The sequence below is a fragment of the Garra rufa genome, chromosome 18, assembly GCF_049309525.1.
Source record: "Garra rufa chromosome 18, GarRuf1.0, whole genome shotgun sequence".
NCBI classification, from domain to species: Eukaryota; Metazoa; Chordata; class Actinopteri; order Cypriniformes; family Cyprinidae; genus Garra; species Garra rufa.
Genome location: NC_133378.1, coordinates 42979266 through 43002441, shown reverse-complemented (window position 1 = coordinate 43002441; position 23176 = coordinate 42979266). Strand labels below are relative to the sequence as shown.

The 23176-nt window shown below is 39.9% G+C and overlaps 1 protein-coding gene across 2 annotated transcripts in view; it reads left to right on the top strand.

Annotated features, from left to right (window-relative positions):
• camta2 (calmodulin binding transcription activator 2) overlaps positions 1–23176 on the top strand; it is a 60291-nt gene that overhangs the window by 12373 nt on the left and 24742 nt on the right. For both annotated transcript variants that reach the window (XM_073823051.1, XM_073823050.1), the window contains exons 3-11: positions 637–740; positions 7783–7850; positions 8225–8360; positions 8438–8509; positions 9045–9195; positions 12993–13118; positions 14047–15716; positions 17928–18054; positions 19015–19149. In XM_073823051.1, coding sequence (XP_073679152.1) covers positions 637–740; positions 7783–7850; positions 8225–8360; positions 8438–8509; positions 9045–9195; positions 12993–13118; positions 14047–15716; positions 17928–18054; positions 19015–19149 — 2589 coding nt within the window. The remainder of the gene's footprint in view (positions 1–636; positions 741–7782; positions 7851–8224; positions 8361–8437; positions 8510–9044; positions 9196–12992; positions 13119–14046; positions 15717–17927; positions 18055–19014; positions 19150–23176) is intronic.

Sequence of the window (23176 nt, the reverse complement as noted above, 5' to 3'; positions counted from 1 at the left end):
TCCAATATCTCTGGAACCGAATCTCATAGGGCATTAAAAGTAAAGATCCCAAAAGGAAAGTTTATTAAAACCCAACATCTTAAAGGGCGTTAGGATATCTTTAATACTTCTTGAGTTACAGACAAGCAAACTTTGGAAAAAAAGACGTGAAAAGTGCTGTTTCCCCATTTTTGAATGGTCACCATTAGCACATAATGCAACAAAGATTGCTAAAGTCAACAGATTTTACTAATAGAGCTACTGATCTCTGTGTAAAAATAACATTATGATGCTGCCATCTTTCTAAAGTCATTTTTAACCCCCTGAAACTTGACTCTGAATCTCAGGATGAAAATTGCCATTTTGACCTCCCTCTACAAAATACTGGATTACTCAGTAAATATTCATCCATGACATTTAATATTTTGGCTTTCATTACTTGTCTATCTTTGCTCAAAATAAATATTAGCAAATTTAAAAAAAATTGAGCCGGGGACCTGATGATTTGACATGGAATGACCCATTACAGAAAGCAGAGAAATGCACTGATGATGCTGAAGTCTGCTGAGTGTATGATGATGAGTATCGGTCAGAATGATGGTAACGGCAGTGAAGCGTGAGGCTGATGGGTGTTTTCGGGTGTTATGTGTTGAACAGAGAGCAGCGGTCAGATGAAAGTGTTTTTACCCAATAAACTGTTGGAGTGTTTGCCTCACACCACCACTTTACCCAAAGAGAGACTGCGCTGGAACACCAACGAGGTGCGTGTCGCCCACAGACGCCACTCACACACTGTTGCAGATTATGTTCAGATTATAAACATGTTAAAATACATTAAATGTGTTTTTTAATGTCTGTTGTTTTTATTCATTTTTATTTCAGCTTTAATTTTAAGCACTTAATGAACACTAAAACGTTTCACCGATACAGTGTCAACAAATGACTTTTTAGAATAATTAGAATCACTTGAGGCTTCCATTCTATCTAATTTTTCTATTTAACTATCTAGCCTAGCAACTACAATCATGCTAGTAACATGCTAATTATGCTGAAACATGCTTGTAGCTTGTCAGTCATGCTAGCAACTTGCTAATCATGCTAGAAACATGTTAGAAATGTGTCAGCAACTTGCTAGTCAGCCTAGAAACATGCTAGAAACATACGAACAGCTTGCTAATCATGTTAGACACATGCTAGCAGCTTTGCTAATCATGTTAGAAACTTGCTAGCAACTTGCTAATGATATGCTAATCAGAATCAGAATCAGAATGAGCTTTATTGCCAGGTATGTTTACACACACTAGGAATTTGTTGTAGTGACAGAAACTCCACAGTGCTACAGAATGACAGTGACATGACAACACAGATTATAAAAAGAACAATATACAAGACAGACAATGTGCAAAAATATTCAATTTACTATGTGCAGGTGTATTACGTGCAATATTTTAATGTAAGTATGTGCATTAAATAAAATAATGAGTAAAGAGTGTATAATAGAGTTGTATGTTCCATGATCAAGTGTTCATGAGATGGATTTCCTGAGGAAAGATAGATTGCCTGTTTCGGTGTCTGGTCGTTCTAGTGCTCAGTGCTCTGTAGCATCGACCAGATGGTAACAGTTCAAAAAGTGAGTGTGCTGGATGTGAGGGGTCCAAAGTGATTTTGCCAGCCCTTTTGCGCAATCTGGATAAGTACAGATCTTGAAGGGTAGGGAGGGTTGTACCAATGATTCGTTCAGCAGTCCGGACTATCTGACGTAGTCTTCTGAGATCAGAATTGATAGCTGAGCTGAACCAGATGGTAATTGAAGAGCAGAGGATGGATTCAATGATGGCAGAGTAGAACTGTTTCAGCAGTTCCTGTGGCAGGTTGAGTTTCCTCAGCTGGTGGAGAGAGTACAGCCTCTGCTGGGCCTTTTTAGCAATGGAGTCTATGTGAATGTCCCACTTCAGGTCCTGTGAGATGGTGTTGCAGAGGAACCTGAATGACTCCACTGTGTTTACAGTGCTGTTCATGATGGTGAGTGGGGGGAGAGCAGGGGGGGGTTCCTCCTAAAGTCCATGATCATCTCCACAGTTTTGAGCGTGTACAGCTCCAGATTGTCATGAGTGCACCAGACAGCCAGCTCTTTTACCTCCTGTCTGTAAACATACTCATCACCGTCCTGAATGAGGCCGATAAGTGTGGTGTCATCTGCAAACTTCAGGAGCTTGACTAAGGGGGTCTTTAGAGGTACAGTCATTCGTATACAGGGAGAAGAGCAGTGGGGAGAGGACACAACCCTGAGGGGCGCCAGTGCTGATAGTCCGGGTGCTGGATGAGAATTTTCCCAGCCTCACTAGCTGCTGCCTGTCTGTCAGGAAGCTGTTGATCCACTGACAGAGAGCGGTGGGCACAGAGAGCTGAGATAGTTTGGGCAGGAGGAGGTTTGGGATGATAGTGTTGAAGGCTGAGCTGAAGTCCACAAACAGGATCCTCACAAAAGTCCCTGATTTATCCAGATGTTGTAGGATGAAATGTAAATCTACAGCAGAGGTCGCGTTAACCGAAAATTTTCCGTCATTGATGGAATGTTTTAATCAGTGAGGGAAAAATCTGAAGGCTGTCCGTCATTTTGACGGAATACACCACACAGAGGGTGATCTATTGTAATTTGTAACTGTAGTTCCCACCCCTGTCCAGTTGGTGGCAAATGCGCTCCAGTGTTCGCTCAGAGCACGTTATCCAGAACAAAAAAGAAACTTACGAATCCTTTGCCATGCATTTGATTACACCAGTACCCAGTTAAGGCTACAGCGATCTATCACGCCACATTAAAGAGCGCCAAAACGGTATTTATTACTTGAATTTTCTAACGGAATGGACAGAATTTGAAATCTGAGGCTTTTTCATATTGAAAGTAACAAATGAGGCACGCTATGTAGCCTGCTCTTCACAAACAGCATATACCGAAAGATCGATTGGGATTTAAGAAATATTAGTCTATAAAAATGAGAATCTATTCAAATCGAGAAATCGATTTTTTTACCCAGCCCTAGCGTGTTTTGTTGTTTTTGTCACTCCTGAGTGTGGTATTGAACACGAAAAGTAACGGTTTCTGTTCAACTTTTCTCGTCATAAATAAATGCAAAAACCTATACAGTATGCTTGCATTGTAGGTTCATTATTAAAATTGAAATGAAAATTTGAACAAAAAAAAAAAGCAATTAAATGTATTGTTATGATATGAAAATTCAAATGACGGGTAATAATAGATTATGACGGAATTTTTACGACCCTGTCCGTCAAAATGACAGAAAATGAAAAAGTCTAGCGCAACCTCTGATCTACAGACCTGTTTGCTCGATAAGCAAACTGCAGGGGGTCCAGTAAGGGTCCGGTGATGTCCTTCAGATAAGCCAGAACCAGTTTTTCAAACAACTTCATGACCACAGATGTTAGCGCCACCAGGGCTTAAAAACGAAAAAAAAAATCCATTCGGTTCACTCCGAGCAGAATCGATATTATAACGTTTCTGTTCTTGCGTTCCTCATTAAACTAAACGTTCCGAAAACGGTTTTCTAGAAAAAATACCGGTTAATAACGTTATTTTATTAGATAGATAGATAGATAGATGGATAGATAGATAGTGTGTGCCTTTTAATAACATATTTGGCATTATGTTTACAAATGATTAAACCAAATTCCGTGTTCGTGTCATTTGAACTTAATGTCTTTAAAACCGAAAGTAAACGAGTTCACCTAGAAACTCGTTACAAATGCGCTAATAATTTTTTAAAAACTATTTTCTTGTTTGATAATACTATAGCGAAATAAGCCCCTTCAAGACCATCCGCTTAACATCCTGACCACACGGCTTAATCTGCGATAAAAACATGTTAACTTATTACCTAATATACATAATAGCCTATTATAGGCTATTTTTACTCAAACAAAACAGAACTCCAGATAGTGGATATGATTTTACATTTAATGCATAAAAGTAAAAGAAAACATAATGCATTGTAACATTATAAAACAACAATAGATTTTTTTTTTTTTTTTTTTTTTTACATTTAACACAACAGATCAACAACTTCAATTATAATATACCAAATAGGCTACTGGAAAAACTGGATGGGCTTCAGCAAAAGTGAATCTATAACCTACTAAGGCCCCGTTTTTGCTGTTAATTAAACTGTCATGTTAGCAGAAACCCCAAAAAATACAGCTCCGGTTTACCCACGACAGACACCAAATGTTTCTCCTCCATTTCTTGCAGTCTCCGGACTTTTTAAGCAACGGTAAACTTTCGTCACGTCAGGCGATTTTCCGCTCAGAGTTGCTTTTTTTTTCCAACTTCAGGCGCTCAGAGCGCTTCTGCAAAAACGCGAGGCGCCCGAGGCGCATAAGCAGCGCGCAGAACGCTCACTGCCAACCGAAAACCATTCAAAAAAGGCGCCTCTCACTGCAAAAACGCGTTCGGTGTGATCAGGGCCTTAAACTACAAGTTTTAATTAGGCTACAATAACTTAAACCTAAACATACCTTTGCACATGAAACAGACAGGTGCTTAGTAACCTTAAGCTCGTCGCATCAGAAAGGGCTCTGCTTATGATGATGAGGTCTGCTTCGCGGGCATTTCACCTTGTATGCGTCACCGTCGCATTTGCGCACACAATTTGAATTCATGTTTTTGGTCTGCCAAATTGACATAATAAAGAGAACGATAAAAATACCGTTATTAACCGGTTAATTTGGAATTTCTGTTTCCGTTTCTGTTCAGAACCATTAAAATTGATTTTGTTTTCGTTTTCGTTTTTGTTCCTGTTCAATGTCATTTGTTTTCGTTTTTCGTTTTCGTTCCTTGAACCGGTTCAGAGCCCTGAGCGCCACAGGTCTGTAGTCATTAAGTCCTGTATTTTTTTGGGTTTCTTTGGAATGGGGATGATTTTCAAGCGTTTGAACGAGGCGGGGACTTCACACAACTCCAGAGACCTTTTCAAGATGTGTGAGAAGATTGGGGCTGATCAGCACAGGTTTTCAGACAGACTTGTGTCACACCGTCAGGGCCTGGTGCCTTTCTTCTTTTGTTCTTTTTAAAGACCTGGCACCTCATCTTCACTGATTTGCATGTGAGTTGCAGGAGTGGGGGAGAGATGTGTTGTTGGAGGTGTAAATGGTGTTTCTTCAAACCTGCAATAGACCTCGTTCAGATCGTCTGCCAGTTGCTGATTCTCCACAGTGCTGGGGGATGATGTCTTGTATTTGGTGATGTTTTTTAGACCTTTCCAAACTGTTGAAGAGTCTCTAGAATGAAATTGGTTCCTTAATTTTTCAGAATAGTTTCTCTTTGCCACTTTGATCTCCTTTTCCAGTGTGTATTTGGCCTGTTTATACAAGACTTTGTCCCCTTTCCTATAAGCATCATCTTTGGCATGACGGAGCAGTCTGAGTTTTGCAGTGAACCATGGTTTGTCGTTGTTGTAAGTTAAGCGAGTCCTGGTAGGAAAGCACATATCTTCACAGAAACTGATATATGAAGTAACAGTCTCAGTGAGCTCGTCCAGATCAGTAGCAGCAGCTTCAAAAACACTCCAATCAGTGCATTCAAAACATGCCTGTAAAGCCTGCTCTGTTTCGCTGGTCCATCTCTTTACAGACTTTGCTACAGGTTTAGCAGATTTAAGTTTTTGCCTGTAGGTTGGTATAAGATGAACCAGGCAGTGATCAGAGAGTCCCAAAGCTGCAGACAGAGTGATATGCATTCCTTATTGCGGTGTAACAGTGGTCCAATATGTTACTGTCTCTGGTGGGATATGTAACATGCTGTTCACGTGAGACATTTGCTTTAATAAAATCCCCAAGAATGATTCAAACAGAGTCCGGGTGTTGTTGTTCTGTCTCTGTGATCTGATCAGCGAGTTTCTGAAACGCTTGCGGTGGAATGTAGACGCTCACGAGAATAAACGAGCAAAACTCTCGCTGCGAATAGAACGGCTTCACTGCAAAAAATGCTTTTCTTACTTAGATTTTTTTGTCTTGTTTCCAGCCAAAATATCTAAAAATTCTTAAATCAGGAAGGATTTTCTAGACAAGTAAAAATTATTATCTTGTTTTTAGTAAAAACAAGTCCAAATTAAGTGTGTTTTTGCTTGAAACAAGCAAAATAATCTGCCAATGGGGTAAGAAAAAAAAATCTTATTTCAAACAGACAACTAGATTATTTTTCTTACCCCATTGGCAGATTATTTTGCTTGTTTCAAGCAAAAACTCACCTAATTTTGATTTGTTTTACCGAAAACAAGACTCAAATTTTTACTTGTCTAGAAAATCCTTCCTGATTCAATATTTTTTTGATATTTTGGCTGGAAACAAGACAAAAAAATCTAAGTAAGAAAAGCATTTTTTGCAGTGTTACAGTTAATGAAAAGCGCTTTTAATTCAGAACAGCTCCTTTAACACTGTTACATCTGTACACCACCTCTCATTGATGTAAAAGCACGGCCCGCCGGCGCGCGATTTCCCCGTTGATTCTGCGTCGCGGTCTCCTCACTGCAAAAAATGCTTTTCTTACTTAGATTTTTTTGTCTTGTTTCCAGCCAAAATATCTACAAATTCTTAAATCAAGAAGGATTTTCTAGAAGAGTAAAAATTATTTTCTTGTTTTCAGAAAAAACAAGCCAAAATTCAGTGATTTTTTTCTTAGAACAAGCAAAATAATCTGCCAATGGGGTAAGAAAAAAAATCTAATTTCAAATAGAAAACAAGATTATTTTTCTTACCCCATTGGCAGATTATTTTGCTTGTTTCAAGCAAAAACACACTTAACTTCGACTTGTTTTTTCGGAAAATAAGACATAAATCTTTACTCGTCTAGAAAATCCTTCTTGATTTAAGAATTTGTAGATATTTTGGCTGGAAACAAGACAAAAAATCTTAGTAAGAAAAGCATTTTTTGCAGTGCTCTGAACAGCTGATATCCCGGTAGATGAATCGCACTGTCCGGTGTAGCCGCGGTCAGCCAGGTTTCCGTGAAACACACAGCAGCAGAATGTGAGAAATCCTTATTTGTATTATAAGGAGTTTGTCCGTTTTGTTGGGTAGAGAGCGGAGATTTACCAGATGTATGCCAGGTAGTGACATCCTGAATCCACGCTGACGAAGCTTCACGAGAGCGCCGGCACATTTTCCTCTCCTGCGCATCCTGAAGCGTCTGATCAGCGCTGCCGCTCCGCCAACTGCGATGTTCAGCGAAACGTCTGACTAATCAAAAACCGGTTGAAGATTTTGTGGTGTGTTCTGCCGAATGTTCAGCAGTTCATCCCTGGTAAAACTGATTGTGTTTGCACAATGAACAAAAACATTAAAACAACTGGAGACCTAAGAACAGAGGCTGCCGTCCGCAGCACCATCTTGGTCTTGATCATCAAAATGCATCATCTAATAATGCAAGTAACATGTTAATTATGTTAGAAACATGCTAACAACTTGATAATCATGCTAGAAACTTGTTAATGACATGTTAGTAACTTGCTAACCTTGCTAGAAACGTACTAAATATGCTAGAAAATGTTAGAATCATGCTAGCTAATCATCTAATCTATCTATGTAAAGTTCAAAACTTCAAGCTTTGACAGCTGCTTTAAACTTTCAAGCTAGGCTTTCTCAAGCCAACCTAAAGTTTGTCTTGATGTCTAGTAAGTTTAGTTTTAGTTAGCAACAATAACCCTGAAAACAAAACACCAAAACAACTGGTTTATAATGGACACTAAATGATAATGTAAATTTTCATAACACTGTTTGTTGTGTGTGTTTCAGGAAATTGCCTCCTTCCTGATTTCGTTCGACAGACACGACGAGTGGCTTTCTTGCACGCTTAAGACCAGGTCAGTCATGAGATCGAGCAGAAAACCACAAGACAATGTTTTAAACATCAGTTCAATCTGAAATATTAATAACGAGAAACATTGCAGTACACAGCTGACAACAGTTATAGCAATAAAGCATTCAATCTAAACGTAATGTGAAGAAGATTATTATATGATTCAGAAGTTAATTTCATCCAGAAGTAAATGAATTGAATGTGCAGTGGCTGTGTAAGTGCTCAAACACTCTCCAGTGATCAATCTAGTGAATATAGAATATTTTACAGCAAGTTTGGTTAAGCTGATTGTGTTTTGATTGAAATGTGTTTTTAATTTCTCGTTTCTGATAAATTTGCTGACTGCCATTCACATGTGTGTCATGTGTTTACATGCAGGCCACAGAATGGGTCGATCATCCTGTACAATCGCAAGAAGGTCAAATACCGGAAAGATGGATATTGCTGGAAGAAGAGGAAGGACGGAAAGACGACCAGAGAGGATCACATGAAGCTGAAGGTTCAGGGCATGGAGGTGAGAGCGCCACCTAGAGATCAAACGTGTGTGATGCTGATGTGATGCTCACACGTTTCCTTTATTTCCTCCTGCAGTGTCTTTACGGTTGTTATGTTCATTCCTCCATCGTCCCAACATTCCACAGGAGATGCTATTGGCTGCTGCAGGTTAGTAGTTATGAGCATGTGACACTAATCTACCCAATCAGAAGCCAGAGTGTGTGCATATTTAAAATAAATTATTGTAGTAATTATATTATTTTTTTATACCTAATTTATGCATTGAGTCAGTGCTAGAAATGCAAGAAGAAAAAATTATAAAGCAAAAACTGAAAGAATTATATATTTTAATTTATAGAATACACTTTTAATAGTTTGAATGAATCTTTATTTAAAGCATGTTTATAATTTCATTTTTTGAAAGTGTTTAATTTTAATTTTAAAAGTATTTTTTGTTTCAGTTATATAGATTTATGATTGAATTAAGTTAATAAATGTTTTATTTTAATTGCTTTTATTTTTAAATTATTTCTTTATTTCAGTTTTACATTTCAATGATTCTATTTTAAAACTTAATAGTTTTTTTTATTCATAATTTTTTTTATTTTTCGTTTTATTACAATAATTTGTATTTTTTGACATTGTTTTATATATAAAATTCTTACTTTGTAAATTTATCTGGCCCGTGTGTGTGTGTGTTCAGAACCCAGACATTGTTCTAGTGCACTATCTGAACGTGCCGTCGCTGGAGGACAGTGTGAAGTCGTGTGGCCCGGTGTCGTGCGCCCTGACCGACCGCCGAGACAGTCTGCGCTGGAGCCAAGACGAACTGCTGTCCCAACTCAAACCCATGTGTGAGTGACCAATCACACTCCTGCAGCAACCCCTAATTGACCAATCACACTCCTGCAGCAACCCCTAAACAACCAATCACACTCCTGCAGCAACCCCTAAACAACCAATCACACTCCTGCAGCAACCCCTAAACAACCAATCACACTCCTGCAGCAACCCCTAATTGACCAATCACACGCCTGCAGCAACCCCTAATTGACCAATCACACGCCTGCAGCAACCCCTAAACAACCAATCACACGCCTGCAGCAACCCCTAATTGACCAATCACACTCCTGCAGCAACCCCTAAACAACCAATCACACGCCTGCAGCAACCCCTAATTGACCAATCACACTCCTGCAGCAACCCCTAAACAACCAATCACACGCCTGCAGCAACCCCTAATTGACCAATCACACTCCTGCAGCAACCCCTAAACAACCAATCACACGCCTGCAGCAACCCCTAATTGACCAATCACACGCCTGCAGCAACCCCTAAACAACCAATCACACGCCTGCAGCAACCCCTAATTGACCAATCACACTCCTGCAGCAACCCCTAAACAACCAATCACACGCCTGCAGCAACCCCTAATTGACCAATCACACGCCTGCAGCAACCCCTAATTGACCAATCACACGCCTGCAGCAACCCCTAATTGACCAATCACACGCCTGCAGCAACCCCTAATTGACCAATCACACGCCTGCAGCAACCCCTAAACAACCAATCACACGCCTGCAGCAACCCCTAATTGACCAATCACACTCCTGCAGCAACCCCTAAACAACCAATCACACGCCTGCAGCAACCCCTAATTGACCAATCACACTCCTGCAGCAACCCCTAAACAACCAATCACACTCCTGCAGCAACCCCTAAACAACCAATCACACGCCTGCAGCAACCCCTAATTGACCAATCACACGCCTGCAGCAACCCCTAATTGACCAATCACACGCCTGCAGCAACCCCTAATTGACCAATCACACGCCTGCAGCAACCCCTAATTGACCAATCACACGCCTGCAGCAACCCCTAATTGACCAATCACACGCCTGCAGCAACCCCTAATTGACCAATCACATGCCTGCAGCAACCCCTAATTGACCAATCACACTCCTGCAGCAACCCCTAAACAACCAATCACATGCCTGCAGCAACCCCTAATTGACCAATCACACTCCTGCAGCAACCCCTAAACAACCAATCACACTCCTGCAGCAACCCCTAATTGACCAATCACACTCCTGCAGCAACCCCTAATTGACCAATCACACTCCTGCAGCAACCCCTAAACAACCAATCACATGCCTGCAGCAACCCCTAATTGACCAATCACACTCCTGCAGCAACCCCTAAACAACCAATCACACTCCTGCAGCAACCCCTAATTGACCAATCACACTCCTGCAGCAACCCCTAATTGACCAATCACACTCCTGCAGCAACCCCTAAACAACCAATCACACTCCTGCAGCAACCCCTAATTGACCAATCACACTCCTGCAGCAACCCCTAAACAACCAATCACACTCCTGCAGCAACCCCTAAACAACCAATCACACTCCTGCAGCAACCCCTAATTGACCAATCACACGCCTGCAGCAACCCCTAATTGACCAATCACACTCCTGCAGCAACCCCTAATTGACCAATCACACTCCTGCAGCAACCCCTAATTGACCAATCACACTCCTGCAGCAACCCCTAAACAACCAATCACATGCCTGCAGCAACCCCTAAACAACCAATCACACTCCTGCAGCAACCCCTAATTGACCAATCACACTCCTGCAGCAACCCCTAATTGACCAATCACACTCCTGCAGCAACCCCTAAACAACCAATCACACTCCTGCAGCAACCCCTAAACAACCAATCACACTCCTGCAGCAACCCCTAAACAACCAATCACACTCCTGCAGCAACCCCTAATTGACCAATCACACTCCTGCAGCAACCCCTAAACAACCAATCACACTCCTGCATCAACCCCTAAACAACCAATCACACTCCTGCAGCAACCCCTAATTGACCAATCACACTCCTGCAGCAACCCCTAAACAACCAATCACACGCCTGCAGCAACCCCTAATTGACCAATCACACTCCTGCAGCAACCCCTAAACAACCAATCACACGCCTGCAGCAACCCCTAATTGACCAATCACACTCCTGCAGCAACCCCTAAACAACCAATCACACGCCTGCAGCAACCCCTAATTGACCAATCACACGCCTGCAGCAACCCCTAAACAACCAATCACATGCCTGCAGCAACCCCTAATTGACCAATCACACTCCTGCAGCAACCCCTAAACAACCAATCACATGCCTGCAGCAACCCCTAATTGACCAATCACACTCCTGCAGCAACCCCTAAACAACCAATCACACGCCTGCAGCAACCCCTAATTGACCAATTACATGCCTGCAGCATCCACAAACAACCAATTACATGCCTTTAGCACCAAACCACCAATCACAAGTCCAGTGTTTCTTTTAGGTTTACAGCTTTGGGGGGTGGGGGTTGCCGGTAGCCAACAGAATTATTATTTTTTTTGGTATTTTAGCCTACTTTCTGTGTAATAATGAAAACATTTATTTAAAAGTTTAAAAAAAAGTCCAAAACTCTCAATTTCAACATTTGGAAAAATAGGACCCTACAATCTTTTTCTCTTTTTTTCAGAATTTTTTTTTTTTTTTTTTTTTTTTTTTTTGTGATAAATTAAACATTTATTTTTTTGTTTACTGTTAAAATGAATACATAGAAGAAAAATTGAGTTTAAAAAGTTTTAATAATTTAGTATTTCGTCTACAATTAGGTGGTTAATATTCCGGCGTAATAGTCAAGGAAGTTTGCTGTCGTAATAAGGCCGAATCAGGCGCAGTAATATCACGCAGCACATGTGCAAATGCTAACCTAGCTGGGAACTAATTTCAGGCGCTGCGTGATATTACTACGCCTGCTTCGGTCATATTACGGCAGCAAACTTCCTTGACTATTACGCTGGAATGGGAGTGTAGTTCCTAATCTTACCGGCCTAGAAAATCGCAGCTTTACATTTTCTGCCGGTATTAGTCCATGATATAACTACAGAAGAGTCCAGTTTTAAATAGGACAAATATGGAAACTCGTTGGTCATTTTTGAACGCGATGCTATTGGTCTGATAGGATTCAATGATCTATGCTAAGCTATGCTAAAAGTGATATCGCCAGAACAGGAGAACGGCTGAATGGATTTCAAAACGGTAAAACTCAACTTATTAACTCGAGTTGGAGAATGAGCCTATTTCCAAAAAAAGTGGAGTGCTCCTTTAAGTGACAGACCAACTTTTGATTTATTCATCCAGAAACCAGCGAATTCTGTGGCATTCTGTGCTATAGTAAATTCCAGTGTTATAAATGGACTCCACGATCCCATCCGTGTTTTCGCAGAGGATAAATTGTAGACGCGCGACCATAGAGACAGAAATTACATGCTGTTGTGTAAATAAGATAAATAACATAAAATAATGGCAGGGAAAACACTGAAGTCTGATCTGAACGTGTCACAGAATGGCCTCCAAGTACAATATTTTATTAGTTATATATGAGAGTGATGCAAATGTAGTTACTTTGTTAAAGCCAGAATAATTGACCCCGGATTGCTGAAGTGTTGAAAAATGAATGCAAAAAACTCAAAGTGTGTGTTACATTTTCAATAATTCAGTGTTTGGTCGTCACTCACGTTTCATCTTTCATTCTTTCACATTGACTCAGTGTGACTCTAAATAACTGTATATGTGTGTTTGTGTGTGTGTTTAGTCCACAGTATGAAATGGTCTTGTGGAGGCAACGGTTCTGTCGAGCTTTCAGTGGAGCAGATGGTGCAACAGATCCTAGAAACGCAACAGACCAAACCACAACCACGAACACACACCTGCCTCTGCGGTAAACACACATACAGTCATATACAGTGCCTTGCGCAATTATTCATACCCCTTCATTTTTTTCGCATTTTGTTATGTTGCTGCCTTTTGTTAAACTACTTACCAAAAAATAGGTTCTTAACATTTGTGCAAATTTATTAAAAATAAAAAGCTGAAAAGATCCTGTTGCATAAGTATTCATACCCTTTTCTGGGACACTGGAAATGTATCTCAGGAGCATTCATATTGCTTCTAGATGTTCCTACACTTGGAGTGGAGTTAAACTGTGGCAAATTCATTTGAATGAGTCTGATTTAGAAAGACACACACCTCTCAGAAAAGGTCTAACAGCTGAAAATGCAGATCAGAGCAAAAACCAAGATAACTGCCTGTAGAGCTCAGTGACAGACTTGCGTTAAGGCGATGATCTAGGGAAGAGTTCAGAAACAAATCTGCTGCATTGAAGGTTGACAGAAGCATTCTCCATAATGGAAGACGATTGGAACAACTAGGACTCTAGAAAATGTCCAAGCTGACAGAGATGGAGAGGTGAAAAGGTGAGGCAAAGAATGGCAGATAATTGCCAAATGCAGATGTGCAAAGCTTGTCACACCAGACCCAAAAAGACTTGAGGCTGTAAAGGTGCTTCAACTATGGACTGAGTTAAGGGGATGAATACTTATGCAATCTACTTATTTCAGTGTTTTATTTTTAATGAATTTGTAAAATTTGCAAATCTGGTTTTTGCTTTGTCATTATTATGGTGTATGGAGTGTAAATTTTACAAATTTATTAAAAGTACACATGCATTTTACAATATATTTACATTGTTACAATATTTCTCAATATTACTGTTTTGCTGTATTCTTAAACAAACCCCATACGTTCAGATGCTAGTGTGTGATTTTACAAAGGTCATTGATGTGCAGCGTGTGACTTGTTTTCCGCAGCATCTCCCGGATCCAACATTCCTCACCGCTGCAACAGCACCAAACATCGCATCATCTCGCCCAAACTGCCCACCCCTTACCCCGCCCTCACCGAGCTGCAGAATCTGGCCAATGAGGGCTCAGGAGCGGAGGCCGGGCGGGAGGCGGGACAGGGCGATGCTTTAGTCGCTGTTGTGCCTTCAGAGAGGAAGCAGCCGTCCGCTACGCCAGAAGACGGTGGGCGGGTTGAGGACATGGGGGGCGTGGCTTCACCGTGCTCCGCCTCTTCCTCATCCTCTTCAAGTCCGCCCCAAACGCAACGTGCAGCGACAATCGCTCTTAGCAACGGAAACGGATTCTACGGTGACCAGCGGGGCGGACTGGCAGCAGTGGCGCTACCGCAGAATGCGCTCATCGTGATGACGACGGCGGCGCCGGTGGGGCGTGGCTGTGGGGAGGAGCCAAACGGCGAGCTAGGCTCCACCCGACTGTCGCTCACTCGTTCCGGCGGACGGTTGGTTCTATCTCCTGTTCCGCCCAAACAGGACATGCCCTCCCCTCCAAGCTCCACCTCCCCTCCGAGCCCCGCCCCACCCAATCAGGGCGTGGCCACGCTGTCACTTACTCTCCTGCCCAGCCCTGTGATTGGAGGACTGCTGCTGACCGACCGCATCGTCCCAGACACCTCCGCGACGCTCCTGCACCCAAACCCGACGTCCCCTTCGCCCTCGCTGCTACCGTTCGATCCCGACTCCTTCCTTAACAGCCCCAAACAGGGGCAGACCTACGGAGGCCCCGCCCTCACGCCACACTCTATCTCCGCCTCCTCTTCCCCATCTCCGCCTCCTTCCACGTCTCCTCAGCCACCGTCTCTCGCTTTGTCTCTTTCTCCCACGTCTCCTCCGTCGTCTCTATCCTCCCTTTCTTCTGAGATGGAGAGGAAGAGTATTCCGGGTCGTCCCTCGTCCAGTCCGGCCTCGCTGTCTCTATCGCTCTCTCCGTCGCAAAACACTCCTGCGCTGCTCCCGCTCTGTCTGGACTCGTCTTTAGGACTCGATTCGTTGAGTTCCCCTCTTTCAGTCCCGCCCTCTGACTGCAGAGCTCCTCCCATTGTATTCGATGCTCAAGCCCCGCCCGGTCATGTCCTGACCAATCAGCTCTCTCCTTTCCCCAACACGACGACCCAACACAACGAAGTACTGCCGACCAATCAGATGCCTCAAGAGGGAGGAAAGGCGGAGTCACAGCACCCTTGTCTCTTAGAAACGCACCCCATGTGCATTCAACCGTCGAATCTGTCCCCGCCCCAGGCCACGCCCCCAAGCGTGAGTCCTGTGCAAGTGAAGGAGGAGCAGTCTCCGCCCACTCACGCACATTTCGACTCTGACGTCACGCCCATGGACACCACCCACTGTGGCCATATAGACGGCGAGGAGGCGGGGCTTACGTTTGACTCCGCCTTCCCGGACCTCATATCTGAGCTGATCACAGAGGAGCCCGTCAGCCACCCGCCCGCCCCAGCTCTACCTGTTTACCCAATCCGGTACATGGTTCCACCTCAGCCCACGCCGTCCGCCTCGTTCTTGCCCTTCCCGCTTCTTACGAACTCGCTCACGTCTGGCGGATCTATGGATGAAACCCAACGGCTGGCCAACATCACGGACTTCTCACCCGAGTGGTCGTACCCGGAGGTAGGAATCTCTTCTTTAAAAAGATAGTTCACCCAAAAATAAAACTACTGGCATCATTTACTTAACCTCAGGGGTGTAGCGTCTGGGTATGCAGGGTGTGCAGGTGCATACGGGCCCTTGCAGATTGGGGGCCCGCCGAGCCGAGGGGGAACTTTTAATAGAAACGAGTCCTGCAGCCATTAAAATAGTTCAGTTTTGGATTTTAATGGCAAAGTGGTTAGATTTTGTTTCGTTTCTTTATTAAGTTAATTTAGATTTTTTTTTTGTACATAACAAGACAGGGAACAAAATAAGGCACAACCACCAATAATACTATAAATAATAAACAAAAATATTATACTTACAACAATATAGCAAGAAATCAAGAGAAAGAATCAACAGAAAAATATCAAATAAAGTATATTACAATAATAAATATTTGGAGATAGAGAGGCAAAGAGTTTCAGACTTTCTATTTAGATTTTTAAAATACTTAAAACTCTGAAACATTTTTAAAAACATTAGTTAACCACATTAGTTAACATTAACTACTAATGAACTGCACTTAAACAGCATTTATTAATCTTTGTTAATGTTAATTTCAACATTTACTAATACATTATTAAAATCTTGTTAACATTAGTTAATGCAGTGTGAACTAACATGAACAAACAATGAACAACTGTATTTTCGTTAACTAACGTTAATGAAGATTAGTAAATACAGTAACAAATGTATTGCTCATGGTTAGTTCATGTTAGTTAGTACATTAACTAATGTTTAACTAATGAACATTATTGTAAAGTGTTACCGTGTTATTTTAGTATAATTGAGATGCCATTATAGTTTATCTTTTACATTTTATATATGTGACCCTGTACCACAAAACCAGACAAAAGGGTCTGAAATACATCTGAACGCTGAATAAATAAGCTTTCTATTGATGTATGGTTTGTTAGAATAGGACAATATTTGGCTGAAAATCTAGAATCTGAGACACGTTTTGGACACCTTAAAGTTGTCCAAATGAAGTTCTTAGCAATGCATATTACTAATCAAAAATTAAGATTTGATATATTTACAATAGGAAATTTACTAAATATCTTCATGGAACATGATCTTTAATATCCTAATGATTTTTGGCATAAAAGAAAACTAATTTCGACCCATGCAATGTATTGTTGGCTATTGCTACAAATATACCCGTGCTACTTAAGACTGGTTTTGTGTTCCAGGGTCACTTATAGTTTATATTTTTTTTAATTATTTTTATACTTTCCATTTTAATTTCAAATTTAGTTAAAGTTTTAGTAAATTTGTTGTGTGCTTTGGCCATTTTTTAAAAAAAACATGTGTATATATATTTTCGGTCCTTTTTATTTTAGTTTTTATTTAAGGTAAACTAAGTGAAAATGAGACACGTTGCCAAAGGTATCTAGTTGATATAACATATGTGACCCTGGACCACAAAACCAGTCTTAAGTCGCTGGGGTATATTTGTAGCAATAGCCAAAGATACATTGTATGGGTCAAAATTAATGATGTTTCTTTTATGTCAAAAATCATTAGGAAATTAAGTAAAGATCATGTTCCATTAAGATTTTTTGTAAAATTCCTACTGTAAACCTGTCAAAATGTAATTTTTGATTAGTAAAATGCATTGTTACGAACTTAATTTGGACAACTTTAAAGGTGATTTTCTCAATATTTTGATTTTTTTGCACTCTTAGATTCCAGATTTTCAAATAGATGTATCTCGACCAAATATTGTCCTATCCTAACAAACTATACATCATATGAAAGCTCAATAAATAATGATGTATACATCTCAGTTTTGTAAAATTTAACCTTATGACTGGTTTTGTGGTCCAGGGTCACATATATATTGATTAAAAAAAAAAACGTTTTGTTTCAGCTAGTTGAAAATGAGTAAATTAATGAATAAAAATGAATTCATTAGACATTTATAAAGACTTTTATAAAAAAAATTAATACAACTTTAACTAAAATGAAAATAAAAATGGAAAACTATACAACTATACAAACTATAATAGTATCTCAGTTATACTAAAATAACTCTGATGTTGTTTTATTACAAAAAAAGGACTAAATTAGTAACAACATTACCAAAACTTTGACTTTAAATGATAACTTATTTTATGTCATTTTAAGTAAGGAGAATGTTGTAGTGGTTGTAGTTTGAGGTAACTATGATAACTGTCTGTGGTTCAGGGTGGAGTGAAGGTGTTGATCACAGGCCCCTGGTCAGAGACGGACGGCAGATACTCGTGTGTGTTTGATCAGAGCAGAGTTCCTGCTTCACTCATTCAGCCGGGCGTCCTGCGCTGTTACTGTCCTGGTGAGACACACACACACACACACACACACACACACACACACACACACACACACACACACACACACACCTGCAGTCAGAGTCATTCTCACACACAGCCACACGGTGGCGCTCACGGCTTTAGAAAACACATCCAGTCTGACAAAGAGAAGTCAATACTGAAAAACTGAAGAGCAAAGCAATGCAATCTCACTGCATTAACATCTAGATGACTTTCCATTTCCTTAAAGAAAAAGACCAATAAGAAGAGGAAGTACATAGATGTTTAGAAATATTTATTTAATTTAAGGTTTTGAAAATAGTCAAATCTCACTGTATGAATGTAAGATGACATTTTTTCGAACTCTTCTCTAGTTAAACATAAACTTAGGATAAAAAATGGAATTAATAAATATCAACATACTTCCCAAGTTGATATTACATTTTGCATTAGGTGTTCTTACATGTTATGTTTGAGTATACAAATAAAGAACGTCTATATGAATATGCACTAATTTGCATACATTTCCAGAAAACCAATCTGAATCCAAATTCATAATTCTTGTCTGATTGTTGTCATAACAAATGTTTTTCCAGAAGAGGATTTTGGATTTCTCTTTTTTTTTTATCACTCCATAAATCAGAAAATACTGTTAACAGCCAAAAAACAAATGCATCTTCACCATGTTTTTAGGAGTGAAATGTTGTATAAATGAGGGTGAATGAAATATGAACAAACCTTCAGAATACAGAGAGGAATATAACTGTACAGTTGGGTGTTTGTATGAGGAAAAAACTCTGTAAAGATTGAAATCTACATACGCAACACAGATAAAATGCAATAAAATAAACGCTTAAATGTGTATTTTGTAACTTTCCACTAGACTGAAAAAGGTCATGACACAGAAGCAACATTGACCAGTGTATGAAAAACAATGATTTTGCCTGTAGAGTGTTGTCTTAAATATATATTTGTGTGTGTAGCTCATGAAGCTGGACTCGTCGCTCTGCATGTGTTGATGGACTCCAGCGCCGTCTCCTCATCTGTGCTGTTCGAGTATCGCGCTCGAAACGCCTCGTCCTTACCCAGCTCACAGCTGGACTGGTTATCACTGGATGGTGAGTAAAACACACACACACACACACACACACACACACACACACACACACACACACACACACACACACACACACACACACACACACACACACACACACACACACATACAAATACACACTCGTTACCTGACCATCCATGTAGAAAAACATGACAGATGAAAATCGCTGCATCATTTGATCTGTGCTTATAACAGAAGAGAGATGATGCTCATAAGAGCAGAAGCGCAGAGATGAAACATGATCACAGGTGACAGAAGATGGCGCTTGTTTGAGAATTATGATAGTAATCAAAAGAAATAAAATTGTTATTGTTGTATATTACAAAAATTGTGAACTCAAATCACACAACAGTTGCACTTGTAGTATTATATATGACTTTAAATATTTAAATTATTGTTAATGCTTTAAAAAGATACTTTAAATTTAAAATGCTAAACGGAGCATTTAAATCAAGAAGGATATTTGGATATGCATTATGCAAGTATTTCCAACACTCAAAAGAAATGTAGAATATATAGCAAATATCAACTCTGCATAATTCTTCATGTCATTGAATGCAAAATGTGATTAAATTATCGTCCAGCTCTAATTCTGATAAATGCAAAATATAAGGCAAGAGGATATTAAAATATTATAAGTATTAACATTTTCAGGTTTTGATTCTGTGCCTTACAGTTCAAAAGTTATTAGCATAAACATGAGTGAAAATTTGGACAAGTGGTGTCGCTAGAGAGTTTGAGCTAGAGACTCCAAATTTGTTATGAGACTGTTCTCTATCAGTGTGCCAAATTTCACAATTTTCCTGCAAGTGGTTCTATGGGCTGCTATAGACTCGAACGGAAGGAATTGAAGAAGAACGCCAACGGATACAATAGGTGCCTTCGCACCTTCAGTGCTTGGCTCCTAAAAAAACTAAACCTTAAGTTTTTTGAGTTTTGGTGTTTATTTGACTCCGCAGGAGCCATGGATTCTGAGAAAAAAAAGAATTTTGATTCTGTGTCTCGGTTCAAAATTTATTAGCAGAAAATTTGTGAAAGTTTGGACAAGTGGTGGTGCTAGAGAGTTTGAGATAGAGACTCCAAATTGGCTGTGGTTAATGTTGAGACTGTCCTCTATCAGTGTGCCAAATTTTACAACTTTCCCGCAAATGGTTCTATGGGCTGCTATAGACTCGAACGGAAGGAATGGAAGAAGAAGAAGAAGAACGCCAACGGATACAATAGGTGCCTTTGCACCTTCAGTGCTTGGCTCCTAAAAAAACTAAACCTTAAGTTTTTTGAGTTTTGGTGTTTATTTGACTCCGCATGAGCCATGGATTCTGAGAAAAATTTTTTTTTTGATTCTGTGTCTCACGGTTCAAAATTTATTAGCAGAAAATTTGTGAAAGTTTGGACAAGTGGTGGTGCTAGAGAGTTTGAGATAGAGACTCCAAATTTGCTGTGGTTAATGTTGAGACTGGCCTCTAACAGTGTGCCAAATTTCAAGCGGTTCTATGGGCTGCCACAGACTAAATAGTGGAAGAACCGGAAATGGAAGAAGAAGAACGCCAACGGATACAATTGGTGCCTTCGCACCTTCAGTGCTTGGCTCCTAAAAAAACTACACCTTAAGTTTTTTGAGTTTTGGTGTTTATTTGACTCCGCATGAGCCATGGATTCTGAGAAAAAAAAGAATTTTGATTCTGTGTCTCACAGTTCAAAATTTATTAGCATAAACATGAGTGAAATTTGGACAAGTGGTGTCGCTAGAGAGTTTGAGTTAGAGACTCCAAATTTGCTGTGGTTAATGTTGAGACTGACCTCTATAAGTGTGCCAAATTTTACAACTTTCCCGCAAGTGGTTCTATGGGCCGCCATAGACTCAATAGTGGAAGAACCGGAAATGGAAGAAGAACGCCAACGGATACAATAGGTGCCTTCGCACCTTCAGTTGTTGGCCCCTACCCCTATTCGACTCGACTCAGTGTGCCAAATTTCACAACTTTCCTGCAAGCAGTTATATGGGCTGCTAGAGCGAAAGAAAAAAAACGCCAATGGATACAATAGGTGCTTGGCCCCTAATAACCCTGTACTGGTCAAACATTGGAAGTTAATAGTGTGTTAAAGGTTTGTTTAAAGCGTATAGAGTCATGAGCATCAGTCAGAAAATCAGAGTGTGTTTTTCTGCTCTTTTTGGAAATGACCACAGCATTTCTAACAGGCACACATCAGTGTTTAGATGGTGTTGAATAGATCAGGTGCTGAATCACTGACAGTGTTAAAGGACTGCTCTGCTCCTCTGTGTTTCTGTATGTCAGCGGTGTGTGTGTGGTTGTGTGTGTTTCTGCGGTCCAGTGTGGATATCAGCCGGTTTCTATTTCTGCCGCTCAGTTAAAGCCTATTTAAATCCATGTGTACGAGGGCAGCCGCGTGTCTGTCTGTCTCTCCGTCTGTCTGTCTCTCCGGCCGTCTGTGGGCTCAGTAATTTAAGCTCAGCTGCGTCTCTCTCTCGTCTCATTCGGGACTTTCCCCGCTCAGAGGACGGACGTCTGTCAGGATCCAGCAGGACGCTTGCGGTGTTCCTCTAGTCCGTGTGGAATACTTTCACTCTTGTGTCGTTCTATGATTGAATGCATCTGCACTTCTCTGATTGTGTGGATCCGTGTATTAAGTGTGTTTGCGCTCAAACACATTTTTTATAGTTCTGTACTTATATTTTGGAATATGTCTCACTCCTGACTGAGAGATAGAGAGACAGACATGGAGTTGTCCTTTTTCTGATTTGCTGTTTTTATGGGATCGTCTGAACGATGGCGCAGAGACACATGGGTGGTGTAGGTAGGACGGACTGCGTATTAAAACTGCTCTCTATGTGTTTGGAGGATCACCTTAGACATCACTCTATATGTGTGTGTGTGTGTGTGTGTGTGTGTGTGTGTGTGTGTGTGTGTGTGTAAAAGTTGAGCTGTCAACACATCCAGACACACTGTAAATCAAGCACTAAACACACACACACACACACGTGTCTGCTTTGTGTCTGTGAAAGTAAATATTAGAATTAGTTCTAAGAATGAATATCGTCAAGAATCACGGACTGTAAATTATTTTCAAGTTGTAGGTTCGGTTACATTCTTCTGCCAAGTTTCCTGCATGATAAACATACCACTCACATCCAAAGCGTATCCTAAAGAGTTCATGTTTTACGAACGTCTTTCTTGCAGGTCAATTTAATAAAGTTTCTGTTCAGGGAAAAATAATGTATGCTGATATGTACACTGTAAAAAAAAAAGTCAAATTCAGTCAAAATACTATTTTTTGCTATTTCTTTGTGATTATTTGTGAAATTTACTAGCGATTTATGAAAAAGTGAAAATTTGAAATAGAAAAGTTGCAATAAAATACTTTTACAATTTTACAATAAAAATATATTTTTTTTTATTTCAGCAAAAAGCATTTCTCATTTTCTTAAACTAAAGCTTAAAAATGACAGACATTTTAAAGGTGTTTATTCGATAGTTCATTGACTTTTTTTGTACTTATTTGTGAAATTTGCTAGGAATTTGTGATTTAAAAATTGTGTTTGCACCAGTTTTTTTTTTGTGTAAGTTGAAATAAAATATAAAAAAATACTTTTACACCAATGTTTTTGTGTAAGTTGAAATTAAATAAAATATAAAAAACGTATTTTATTTTTCAGCGAAAAACAACGTTTCTCAGTTTGTTTATGTACTTAAATAATAAAAATTAAATAAACTAAAACTTAAAAACTACATAGACATGTTTAAGGTGTTCATTCAATAGTTCATTGACTTTCTTTTAATTATTTGTGAAATTTGCTAGGAATTTATGAATTGAAAATTGCCTTTTTACCAATGTTTTTTTGTGCAAGTTAAAATAATATAAAAAACTTATTTTATTTCAGCGAGAAACAACATTTCTCATTTTCATTTAGTTTGTTGATGTACTAATATAATAAACATTAAATGAACTAAAACTTAAAAACTACATAGACATGTTTAAGTGTTTATTTGATAGTTTGTTGACTTTTT